General features: G+C 34.9%; 1 protein-coding gene across 1 annotated transcript in view; it reads left to right on the top strand.

The window, feature by feature from the left end:
- Positions 1 to 13762, top strand: part of LOC137235269 (fibulin-1-like) — a 790573-nt gene that overhangs the window by 244361 nt on the left and 532450 nt on the right. Inside the window, exon 5 of the mRNA XM_067758332.1 lies at positions 13291 to 13417. Coding sequence (XP_067614433.1) covers positions 13291 to 13372 — 82 coding nt within the window. The 3' untranslated portion in view covers positions 13373 to 13417. The remainder of the gene's footprint in view (positions 1 to 13290; positions 13418 to 13762) is intronic.

Here is a 13762-nt window from a genome sequence, read left to right as displayed (position 1 = left end):
TGCAAAAATAAAAGAAAATTTCAAAATGGGCGTGGCTCCGCCCTTTTTCATTTAATTTGTCTAGGATACTTTTAATGCCATAAGTCGAACAAAAATTTACCAATCCTTGTTTAATTTGGTAGGGGCTTAGATTCTGGGACATTAACTTATTTCTGTGAAAATGGGCGAAATCGATTGAAGCCACGCCCAGTTTTTATACACGGTCGTCCGTCTGTCCTTCCGCTCGGCCGTTAACACGATAACTTGAGCAAAAATCGATATATCTTTACTAAACTCAGTTCACGTACTTATCTCAGCTCACTTTGTATTGGTATTAAAAATGGCCGAAATCCGACTATGACCACGCCCACTTTTTCGATATCGAAAATTACCAAAAACGAAAAAAATGCCATAATTCTATACCAAATACGAAAAAAGGGATGAAGCATGGTATTTGGATTGGTTTATTGACGCAAAATATAACTTTAGAAAAAAACTTTATAAAATGGGTGTGACACCTACCATACTAAGTAGAATGAAATGAAAAAGTTCTGCAGGGCGAACTAAAAAACCCTTGAAATCTTGGCAGGAATACTGTTCGTGGTATTATATATATAAATAAATTAGCGGTATCCAACAGATGATGTTCTGGGTCACCATGGTCCACATTTTGGTCGATATCTGGAAACGCTCTCACATATACAACTACCACCACTCCCTTTTAAAAGCCTCATTAATACCTTTAATTTGATACCCATATCGTACAAACCCATTCTACAGTCACCCCTGGTCCACCTTTATGGCGATATATCGAAAAGGCGTCCACCTATAGAACTAAGCCCCACGCCCTTTTAAAATACTCATTAACAAACATATTCTAGAGTCACCCCTGGTCCACCTCTATGGCGATATCTCTAAAAGTCGACCACTTATAGAACTAAGGCCCACACCCTTTTATAAAGACTCATTAACACCTTTCATTTGATACCCATATCGTACAAACAATGTCTAGAGTCACCCCTGGTCCACCTTTATGGCGATATGTCGAAAAGGCGACCACCTACACAACTACCACCACTCCCTTTTAAAACCCTCATTAATACCTTTAATTTGATACCGATATCGTACAAACACATTCTAGAGTCACCCCTGGTCCACCTTTATGGTGATATTTCGAAAAGTCGTCCACCTATAGAACTAAGCCCCACGCCCTTTTGAAATACTCATTAACACCTTTCGTTTGATACCCATATTGTACAAACGCATTCTAGAGTCACCCCGGGGACACCTTTATGGCGATATCTCGAAAAGGCGTCCACGTATAGAACCCACTCCCTTTTAAAATGCTCATTAACCCCTTTCATTTTATACCCATATCGTACAAACAAATTCTAGGGTCACCCCTGGTCCACCTTTATGGCGATATCGCGAAACGGCGTCCACCTGTGGAACTAAGGATCACTCCCTTTAAAATACTCATTAACACCTTTTATTTGATACCCATATCGTACAAACAAATACTAGAGTCACCCCTGGTCCACCTTTATGCCGATATCTCGAAAAGGCGACCACCTATACAACTACCAACACTCCCTTTTAAAACCCTTATTAATACCTTTAATTTGATACCCATATCGTACAAACACATTCTAGATTCACCCATGGTCCACCTTTATGGCGATATCTCGAAAAGGCGTCCACCTATAGAACTAAGGCCTACTCCCTTTAAAATACTCATTAACACCTTTCGTTTGATACTTACATTGTACAAACGCATTCTAGAGTCACCCATGGTCCACCTTTATGCCGATATCTCGAAAAGGCGACCACCTATATAACTACCACCACTCCCTTTTAAAACCCTCACTAAAACCTTTAATTTGATACCCATATCGTACAAACACATTCTAGAGTCACCCCTGGTCCACCTTTATGGCAATATCTCTAAAAGGCGTTAACCTATAGAACTAAGCCCCACGCCCTTTTAAAATACTCATTAACACCTTTCGTTTGATAACCATATTGTACAAACACATTCTAGAGTCACCCCTGGTCCACCTTTATGGCGATATCTCGAAAAGGCGTCCACCTATAGAACTAAGTCCCACTCCCTTTAAAATACTCATTAACACCTTTCGTTTGATAGCCATATTGTACAAACGCATTCTAGAGTCACCCCTGGTCCACCTTTATGCCGATATATCGAAAAGGCGACCACCTATACAATTACCACCACTCCCTTTTAAAACCCTCATTAATACCTTTAATTTGATACCCATATCGTACAAACACATTCTAGAGTCGACCCTGATCCACCTTTATGGCGATATCCCTAAATGGCGTCCACCTATAGAACTATGGCCCACTCCCTCATAAAATACTCTTTAATACCTTTCATTTGATACACATGTCATACAAACACATTCCAGGATTACCCTCGGTTCATTTTTCTACATAGTTATTTTCCCTTATGTTGTCACCATAGCTCTCAACTGAGTATGTAATGTTCGGTTACACCCGAACTTAACCTTCCTTACTTGTTTATTAACGTTTTTAATTTTTCAAAGGCAGCTTTGAAATCTTTATCACTAACTTTAATCTTTGCGCCTTGTTTCAAATATTTTATTAAATGATATGCTATTTTCGAATAGTCTTTAATGAACCGCCTGTAATAGCCCGTTATTCCCAAAAAAGATGTTATATCTTTCTGCGTCCTTGGTAACTCTATTTTATCAATCGCTTTCACTTTTTCCGGATTTGGTTTGATGCCAGAAGGGGTCACTACGTGGCCTAAAAACTCGGTTTCCCTTTTAAGAAAATGACACTTATCTAATTGTACTTTTAAATTTGCTTCAGTTAAACGTTTCAAAATTTTACCAAAAATTTTACCTGCTTTAGCATTTCTGCAATTTGCTTATTAACTTCATCTTTATGTACCTCTGGATTTCTGTATAAACGATAATAAAACGGTACGTCGTGCTTCGTTCTTATTCTATGCTTTATTTCATTTGTGAATGTTAAATTATCATTTTTATCGTAAAACACATTTTTATATTTATTTAGTAATTTCATTAATTTTTCTTTTTCAAACAGCTGTAAGTGATCGGTTTTGTTAAAAGAGTTTCTCTACCTAGAGCTTTGTCTATTACGTTAACATCTTGTTTCCATTTAGGGTGACAAATGTTAGTATTAATTAGACTGAACTCAGCACCCGTATCAATAACAAATTTTAATTTTTTTGAGGGGTTATCTATTATTATATAGGGTAGTTTTGGAAAATTTACACTCGAGCTGCCAATCTCCATTGGTTCGACCTGAGAACTTGATCTAGTGAAGGTCTGGGCTTGTCTTGATCCATAAGGAAGAGTTTGATTGCAACTTCGGTCGTTGGCATTATGGAGAAAATTATGCAAATTATTTTGATTAAAACGAAAAGGATTGGCTTGCAATTGTTGTTGGAGATTATTGTTCACTCTTAAATTATTACATGAATCAAAATTCCCACAGAGATTATCATTTTGATATTGATACATACGCTCGCAATTGTTTTTTTCGCTTTTAATAAATGGTTCACTATTTCTATGGTCGTTACTAAAATTTGTTTTTACATTGTTAAAACTACCATTTCGTGGTGGTCCAAATTGACTGTAGTTTTGATGCCTGGCATCAAGTATTATTTTGTATGCATCTTGTAAATTTCTAGGATTTCTGGCAAAAATTAGTGTACGCGTTGGCTCGGGTAAATGATCTCTAAAAGTCTTGAGAGAAATTCTATTAACTTCTTCTGTTGTATACGTTTTATCACCATGGTTTAAGTTTCGATTATGTATTTTATTGGCTAACTTATTTATTTCAAAGTAATAGTTTTCAATTGTTCCCTGTAGCCTGTACGTTTTCAAATTATCCATTAATTCATTACTACTCTGTTTTTCGCCGAAATTATTAATAAGTATTTCTTTCAAAATGGGCCAATCAACCACATTAGAGTATCTATGAATCGGTTCTCGCGTCTTGCCTACACATTTATTTTTTTTGTAACCGAAAATTACATTCTTATCATTATTATTCAAATCATTGTATAGCGGTACAATATTTTCAATCTGTTTTATAAAGTCCGGCAATTGATTTGGATCATTACAATCAAAGCTTTTAATATTCTTAATACATGTTAATATGAAATTAAACCTACTTATGGTTAAAGCGTCCACTATGTTTGTTGTTGTGAGAAACAAATAGAATATGAAGTAAAATGTATTTGAATGAGCTTTTAAGCTTATAATAAAAGTACTAAAGAATAAAATGAAATTATATCTACTTACACATATATGTAAATGTATTTACAATGAATGAGTAGGAAAGTGTGAGTGAGCATTGTTATTGTGTTTTTTTGTGCAAACTCAAATGAATAAATATTTATGTGTATACATATGTATATTGGTTTATTTATACCTTGTGCTTAATAAAAGAGAAATCTATTCGCTCTAATTGCTTCAACCTCTCTACTCTGCTAATACGTGTGGAGAGCTCCCTTCTTATACTTCCCAGGGTTGGGTTTTTCGATACAATTGTACTTTCTTGATACAACTTGACTGAAGAAAGTACTGAAGTACTGCGCTGCCATTTTTGGTACAATTTTTCCTACAAGTAAAATTCTAATTTAAGTAATGTATTTTGACGCTATGGCAACCGTCTTTGGAACAAACGTCAACGTTCCTTTCATCTTTGTACTTGCACTAGTAGTTCGATTAGCACTGTCTTTATCACATATTATTTTTCAAGCAATAATTAAGTTTGAAATAATATGTACCTACATACATATTTATGAAACCCACCTGTTTTCACTGAAATCAAAAAAAATATTTGGATAACACTACTATTTCTAATATATGTAAACAAAAATCATATGGATAATGATAGTATATATTGCGGCGCTGAAGTAGATCTATTCATTTGTAAAAATTTATTGGAAAAACAAGTAAGGAAGGTTAAGTTCGGGTGTAACCGAACATTACATACTCAGTTGAGAGCTATGGTGACAACATAAGGGAAAATAACCATCTAGGAAAATGAACCGAAGGAAACCCTGGAATGTGTTTGTATGACATGTGTATCAAATGAAAGGCATTAAAGAGTATTTTATGAGGGAGTGGGCCATAGTTCTATAGGTGGACGCCATTTAGGGATATCTCAATAAAGGTGGACCAGGGGTAACCCTAGAATTTGTTTGTGCGATATGGGTATCAAATTAAAGGTATTAATGAGGGTTTTAAAAGGGAGTGGTGGTAGTTGTATGGGTGGTCGCTTTTTCGAGATATCGCCGTAAAGGTGGACCAGGGGTGACTCTAGAATGCGTTTGTACAATATGGGTATCAAAAGAAAGGTGTTAATGAGTATTTTAAAAGGGCGTGGGGCTTAGTTCTATAGGTGGACGCCTTTTCGAGATATCGCCATAAAGGTGGACCAGGGGTGACTCTAGAATACGTTTGTACAAAATGGGTATCAAACGAAAGGTGTTAATGAGTCTTTTAAAAGGGAGTGGGCCTTAGTTCTATAGGTGGGCGCCTTTTCGAGGTATCGCAATAAAGGTGGACCAGGGGTGACTCTAGACTTTGTTGGTACGATATGGGTATCAAATGAAAGGCGTTAATGAGTATTTTTAAAAGGGAGTGGGCCTTCGTTCTATAGGTGGTCGCCTTTTCGAGATATCGCCATTAAGGTGGACCAGGGGTGACTCTAGAATATGTTTGTACGATATGGGTATCAAATGAAAGGTGTTAATGAGTATTTTAAAAGGGCGTGGGGCTTAGTTCTATAGGTGGACGCCTTTTCGAGATATCGCCATAAAGGTGGACCAGGGGTGACTCTAGAATGTGTTTGTACGATATTGGTATCAGATGAAAGGTATTAATGAGAGTTTTAAAAGGGAGTGGTGGTAGTTGTATATGTGAAGGCGTTTTCCAGATATCGACCAAAATGTGGACCAGGGTGACTCAGAACATCATCTGTTGGAGACCGCTAATTTATTTATATATGTAATACCTGCAAAGATTTCAAGGGTTTTTATTTCGCCCTGCGAACTTTTCATTTTCTTCTACTTAATATGGTAGGTGTCACAACCATTTTACAAAGTTTTTTCCAAAGTTATATTTCCCGTCAATAAACCAATCCAATTACCATGTTTTATCCCTTTTTTCGTATTTGGTATAGAATTATGGCATTTTTTCATTTTTCGTTATTTTCGATATCGAAAAAGTGGGCGTGGTCATAGTCGGATTTCGTTCATTTTTTATACCAAGATAAAGTGCGTTCAGATAAGTACGTGAACTAAGTTAAGTAAAGATATGTCGATTTTTGCTGTAGTTATCGTGTTAACGGCCATGCGGAAGGACAGACGGACGACAGTGTATAAAAACTGGGCGTGGCTTCAACCGATTTCGCCCATTTTCACAGAAAACAGTTAACGTCATAAAATCTATGCCCCTACCAAATTTCAAAAGGATTGGTAAATGTTTGTTCGACTTATGGCATTGAAAGTATCCTAGACAAATTAAATGAAAAAGGGCGGAACCACGCCCATTTTGAAATTTTCTTTTATTTTTGTATTTTGTTGCACCATATCATTACTGGAGTTGAATGTTGACATAATTTACTTATATACTGTAAAGATATTAAATTTTTTGTTAAAATTTTACTTTAAAAAAAATCATATCCTCACCATTAGGAATAAACTACATACAGAGTGTATGTGCCTACATGGTGATCAAAAGGAATATAAACAAAAAGGCAACTCTTAGAGACCAATTGTACAGCGAACAACGAGACATTCATATGGCTTAGCAGCTAAAGGCTTGCACTGATATGAATGTAGGAAATTCGAGTTCAACCCTCAGCTCCCGAAAAGCTAGCTGATGAAGAAGTGAAATTCAGAAACATGTCCTAGTAACCATCGCCGTTTGTAAACTTACAATTTTTCTCTAATATCAATTACAAAAACCATTGTATAAAACAATATGAGCAAAGCTCGCTAATTAAATACATATGATCATATTGATATAATAGTAACAGCGGAAGTATTAAAAACAAATACTGTAAAAATCCGAACAAATGTTACTAAGCCTTTAAAAGCGCGCCTAAAAATCATATCCACACCATTAAGAATAAATTACATACAGAGTGTATGTGCCTACATGGTGATCAAAAGGAATATAAACAAAAAGGCAACTCTTAGAGACCAATTGTACAGCGAACAACGGGACATTCATATGGCTTAGCAGCTAAAGGCTTGCACTGATATGAATGTTGAAGATTCGAGCTCAACGCTCAGCTCCGGAAAAGCTAGCTGATGAAGAAGTGAAATTCAGAAACATGTCCTAGTAACCATCGCCGTTTGTAAACTTACAATTTTTCTCTAATATCAATTACAACAAGTAAGGAAGGTTAAATTCGGGTGTAACCGAACATTACATACTCAGTTGAGAGCTATGGTGACAACATAAGGGAAAATAACCATGTAGGAAAATGAACCGAGGGAAACCCTGGAATGTGTTTGTATGACATTTGTATCAAATGAAAGGCATTAAAGAGTATTTTATGAGGGAGTGGGCCATAGTTCTATAGGTAGACGCCATTTAGGGATATAGCCATAAAGGTGGACCAGGGGTGACTCTAGAATGTGTTTGTACGATATGAGTATCAAATGAAAGGTGTTAATGAGTATTTTAAAAGGGAGTAATACTTAGTTCCATAGGTGGACGCCGTTTCGAGATATCGCCATAAAGGTGGACCAGGGGTGACCCTAGAATTTGTTTGTAAAATATGGGTATCAAAAGAAAGGTGTTAATGAGTATTTTAAAAGGGAGTAATCCTTAGTTCCATAGGTGGACGCCGTTTCGAGATATCGCCACATAGGTGGACCAGGGGTGACCCTAGAATTTGTTTGTACAATATGGGCATCAAACGAAAGGCGTTAATGAGTATTTTAAAAGGGAGTGGGCCTTAGTTCTATAGGTGGACCCCGTTTCGAAATATCGCCATAAAGGTGGACCAGGGCCAACTCTAGAATGTGTTTGTACGATATGGGTATCAAATTAAAGGTATTAATGAGGGTTTTAAAAGGAAGTGGTGGTTGTTGAATAGGTGGTCGCATTTTCGAGATATCGCCATAAAGGTGGACCAGGGGTGACCCTAGAATTTGTTTGTACTATATGGGTATCAAAAGAAAGGTGATAATTAGTATTTTAAAAGGGAGTAATCCTTAGTTCCATAGGTGGACGCCGTTTCGAGATATCGCCATAAAGGTGGAGCAGGGGTGACCCTAGAATTTGTTTGTACAATATGGGTATCAAAAGAAAGGTGTTAATGAGTATTTTAAAAGGGAGTAATCCTTAGTTCCATAGGTGGACGCCGTTTCGAGATATCGCGCCATAAATGTGGGCCAGGGGTGACTCTAGAATTCGTTTGTGCAATATGGGTATCAAACGAAAGGAGTTAATGAGTATTTTAAAAGGGAGTGTGCCTTAGTTCTATAGGTGGACGCCTTTTCGAGGTATCGCAATAAAGGTGAACCAGGGGTGACTCTATACTTTGTTTGTATGATATGGGTATCAAATGAAAGGTGTTAATGAGTCTTTTTAAAAATGAATGGGCCTTCGTTCTATAGGTGTTCGCCTTTTCGAGACATCGCCATAAAGGTGGACCAGTGGTGACTTAAGAATATGTTTGTACGATATGGGTATCAAATGAAAGGTGTTAATGAGTATTTTAAAAGGGCGTGGGGCTTAGCTCTATAGGCTGACGCCTTTTCGAGATATCGCCATAAAGGTGGACCAGGGGTGACTCTAGAATGAGTTTGTACGATATGGGTATCAAATTAAAGGTATTAATGAGAGTTTTAAAAGGGATTGGTGGTAGTTGTATATGTGAAGGCGTTTTCCAGATATCGACAAAAATGTGGACCAGGGTGACCCAGAACATCATCTGTTGGATACCGCTAATTTATTTATATATGTAATACCTGCCAAGATTTTAAGGGTTTTTTATTTCGCCCTGCAGAACTTTTTCATTTTCTTCTACTTAATATGGTAGGTGTCACAACCATTTTATAAAGTTTTTTCAAAAGTTATATTTCGCGTCAATAAAACAATCCAATTACTTTACCATGTTTCATCCCTTTTTTCGTATTTGGTATAGAATTATGGCATTTTTTCATTTTTCGTAATTTTCGATATCGAAAAAGTGGGCGTGGCCATAGTCGGATTTCGTTCATTTTTCATACCAAGATAAAGTGAGTTCAAGTAAGCACGTGAACTAAGTTCATTAAAGATATGTCGATTTATGCTCAAGTTATCGTGTTAACGGCCATGCGGAACGACAGACGGACGACTGTGTATAAAAACTGGGCGTGGCATTAACCGATTTCGCCCATTTTCACAGAAAACAGTTAACGTCATAAAATCTATGCCCCTACCAAATTTCAAAAGTATTGGTTAATTTTTGTTCGACTTATGGTGTTAAAAGTATCCTAGACAAATTGAATAAAAAAGGGCGGAGGCACGCCCATTTTGAAATTTTCTTTTATTTTTGTATTTTGTTGCACCATATCATTACTGGAGTTGAATGTTGGCATAATTTACTTATATACTGTAAAGATATAAAATTTTTTGATAAAATTTTACTTTAAAAAAAAAATTTTTTTAAAAGTGGGCGTGGTCCTTCTCCGATTTTTCTAATTTTTATTAAGCGTACATATAGTGATAGGAGTAACGTTCCTGCCAAATTTCATCATGATATCTTCAACGACTGCCAAATTACAGCTTGCAAAATTTTTAAATTACCTTCTTTTAAAAGTGGGTGGTGCCACGCCCATTGTCCAAAATTTTACTAATTTTCTATTCTGTGTCATAAGTTCAACTCATCTACCAAGTTTCTTCGCTTTATCTGTCTTTTGTAATGAATTATCGCACTTTTTCGATTTTTCGAAATTTTCGATATCGAAAAAGTGGGCGTGGTTATAGTCCGATATCGTTCATTTTAAATAGCGATCTGAGATGAGTGCTCAGGAACCTACATACCAAATTTCATCAAGATACCTCAAAATTTACTCAAGTTATCGTGTTAACGGACGGACGGACGGACGGACGGACGGACATGGCTCAATCAAATTTTTTTTCCATCCTGATTATTTTGATATATGGAAGTCTATATCTATCTCGATTCCTTTATATATGTACAACCAACCGTTATCCAATCAAACTTAATATACTCTGTGAGCTCTGCTCAACTGAGTATAAAAACCATTGTATAAAGCAATATGAGGAAAGCTCGCTAATTAAATACAAAAATGTACATACTTGCAATTTCGAAAGAAATGCTGCTTCATGAGAAAAAATTTGTTGTCTTTTTTTTTTTTTTTTGGTTGCTCTGACCTTGAGAAAGAGTAAAGTCTTCAAATAGGTTTTGTTGTAACTTGCACCCATCAACTAACGGGATCGTGAAAAAATGTTGTATTTTTTATTTTTTTTTATTTTAGGAAATGTTTTAATTTCACTTAGTTTTATGATTTATTTGTATTCTTTTTGCTTAAATAGTCAATAATCTTTTAACGTTTTTATTTCACTTTTTCTTGATATAGAGTAAAGTTTTAATTTTTGCCACTTATTTATTATGTTTTAATAGTTTCAATACTTGCACTCAGTCCATAGTTAAAACTGAAGTTTTAAACGTTTTTTGTTTTTGTCAATGTCTTTTATTAAATTTGGTTTTCTTTAAACAATAAACACATACCACGATGACAAATTTAACTTTATTTGCACTTTAGCTTTAATATAAATGACTCTTGCCAAATTATGTATTTGTTTTCCTCGTCGCCAGTCAAGTGTCATAAATAAAACATGCCTCTTCGATGTCAACTCAAGAACTGAAACTTTATTTTTCAACCGTTACATTCAAACTTAACGCTAATCTTCTTTTCTTTTTATAATTATTATAAGCTTTTATTTACTTTCACTTTTGTTGTCTGTAATGGAATCTTGCAAGTTAAATTTGATACACTTCCCGGTGTCCGATTGAGCTGAAATTTTGCACACATGTAAAACTCCGATGACAATGCAATATTATTTTGTTAGAATTCGATAAATTAATCGATAACACAGTTATCGGTAAAGATTTGTATTTACTTTGGCATAACAGCCTAAGTCCCATACAAACACGCCGGTACCTATCCGTGGATTGTGATATTTGGACGTGGTGAATCACGTGTCACGCGTGGTGAATCTCATCGCTTGCGAAAAGCGGAGACACAACCCTCTGTTGTATTTCTGTGTATAACCAACATAGCTGAATTTTTAAGGCTGTTTAACCCTGTAATCTTTTCTGTAATTTATTTTGCTTTTGGAAAAATTACCTATTTGAAAAAAGCTGGCTGAAAAATATTGGCATAACAGCTTAAGTTAAATCAAGAATGGAAAATCTTTGGAAAATTTGAGCATATGTGGCAATTTCGCGCGTCCGTTGAACGAAATATTGACAATCTGCTGATCATCGCTAAGAAATTAGCGACATTCCATCAACTAAGCAGCACTTTAGCAATACTACTGTTATTATTTGGCCGCTCAAACACACAAATATTAATTTTGCATTAAATCTAAAATATACAAATACACCATAATAATTTACACGGCCAAAGCCATAATAATTCACACGGGTCATCAATTCTTTCTCTGATTCAAAATCTGAACTACCAGCGCTACCGTCAACAGCTCAGTGTCATCACTGCCAGTAGCGCCAATAACACCAAACTCGTGCCTGACACACAAAAGTCGTTTCACTCAATAGCGCAAGTAAAATGGACTACGCACTCACTACTAAGAAGCGTCAAAAATTCGCTTGGAGTAATTTCGTCAATGAGCTACCATTGAGCTGGCACCGCATTGGCGCTGGCGCCATGCAATTTACATCACTAAAATTGCGCGAATGCCCAGGCTCATGACTTCAATACTTATATTTACAATGCTTTAAACTTTAAATACACCTCTGAAGTTGCTGCGCGTAAAATGTGTACTAATAAATTCCAATACGCATTATACCCAGATGTAACTGATATATGTGTTTTTGTTGCACCCCCTATACTTATTTTTAAAGCTTTTATAAGAACAAGCTTCTATTACTTGTTAATAAAACGAACTAAAAAGTAAAAAATAAAATTAAAGAAAAAAAAACTTTTTTAAAAATAAGCTTTTATTATTTTGGTTAATAAAATTAACTAAAAAGTAAACAATAAATTGACTCTAAAGAAATATAACACTTTATAAGTTCATTGTAAGCTTAAACGATAATTAGGCTTTTTCGTCTGCGACAAAAAAATTCTATATTGTACATAATTATATATTTTTAACATTAAAACTTTACACCTAAATTATTAAATCTTACAGTTTATATCATAGTCCTAATTGTTCTAATAAAAGCGTGTTACATTGCGATAGCAAGAAAAGGAGATCCTAAATGTTCTTAATTATACCATCAAAATTTAACACGCTTTTATTAGAACAATTAGGACTGTGATATAAACTGTAAGATTTAATAATTTAGGTGTAAAGTTTTAATGTTAAAAATATATAATTATGTACAATATAGAATTTTTTTGTCGCAGACGAAAAAGCCTAATTATCGTTTAAGCTTACAATGAACTTATAAAGTGTTATATTTCTTTAGAGTCAATTTATTGTTTACTTTTTAGTTAATTTTATTAACCAAAATAATAAAAGCTTATTTTTAAAAAGTTTTTTTTTCTTTAATTTTATTACTTATTTAATTTGATCTCTTACTTTATGCCAATGTATGTAACTTAACATATGTATGTTATAATGTATGTAACATAACTTCAATTTTCTGTTAGTAACATTTTAGTAAGGTTGCTTACGTCGAACATAGCTTAAGGCTAACATGAAGTATAACCTATAACTACATATATCACTATATTCGTGACTCCAAACAAAAGTTGCATTCAAAAAGGCATCACATACATTTGTGAATTCTCATTCAACATGTGCTTATTGTCAAACAGCAGAACACACATTGGGAAATTGTACCTCGTTTTAGCTCTTCCTGTGTCAAGTAGATTCGAATTTGTGAAGCGTTCAGGTCTTTGCATAAATTTTTTGCGAAAAGGCCACTCTGTAGCAAAATGCCTTTCCAAATTTAACCAGAATTAACCCACGATTACCAAATGGTAACGCAAAACGTGTCGCTATATTTCCAAGAATTAAATCTAAACTGTACAACAAATTTAGAAATGAATAACGCTATTTTATACAGAATATCCGTGAATTTCCGCAAAACAAAGCTTTGGTCAGTCTGGGTTCAAACAGTGAAGCTGTCGTACGTCAAATTTAACTGAGAAAAAGAAAAGTTGAAAATTCCCGGTTTTCAATATGGCACGTCTGTAAGTATTATAGTAATAATTTTTAAGAACATTCAAATCAAAACTATAAAAGTCGGTAACTAATGAAATAAGTTATTTAATTTAAGTAAATTTTTTGTGGAATTATTTAATTTCTAGTTTTTTTTTACATTTTATTTAAGACGATACCATATGGTAACCATGGGTCGGCTAGGGTACAGTGTTTTTTTTTCGTATTTCATGCGATTTTATATGCCAGGGTAGAGATTTCTACGCGTTTCAATGGATTTTCTGTGCCTTTTTGTAAATTTATCTGATATAATCTGCAGAATTTTTTAAATACTACGACTTTCAGAGGTTTATCGTTGCAACAAATACTTGATTACA

The sequence above is a fragment of the Eurosta solidaginis genome, chromosome X (assembly GCF_040869045.1).
Source record: "Eurosta solidaginis isolate ZX-2024a chromosome X, ASM4086904v1, whole genome shotgun sequence".
NCBI classification, from domain to species: domain Eukaryota; kingdom Metazoa; phylum Arthropoda; class Insecta; order Diptera; family Tephritidae; genus Eurosta; species Eurosta solidaginis.
This window is presented reverse-complemented; position numbering and strand designations above follow the sequence as displayed.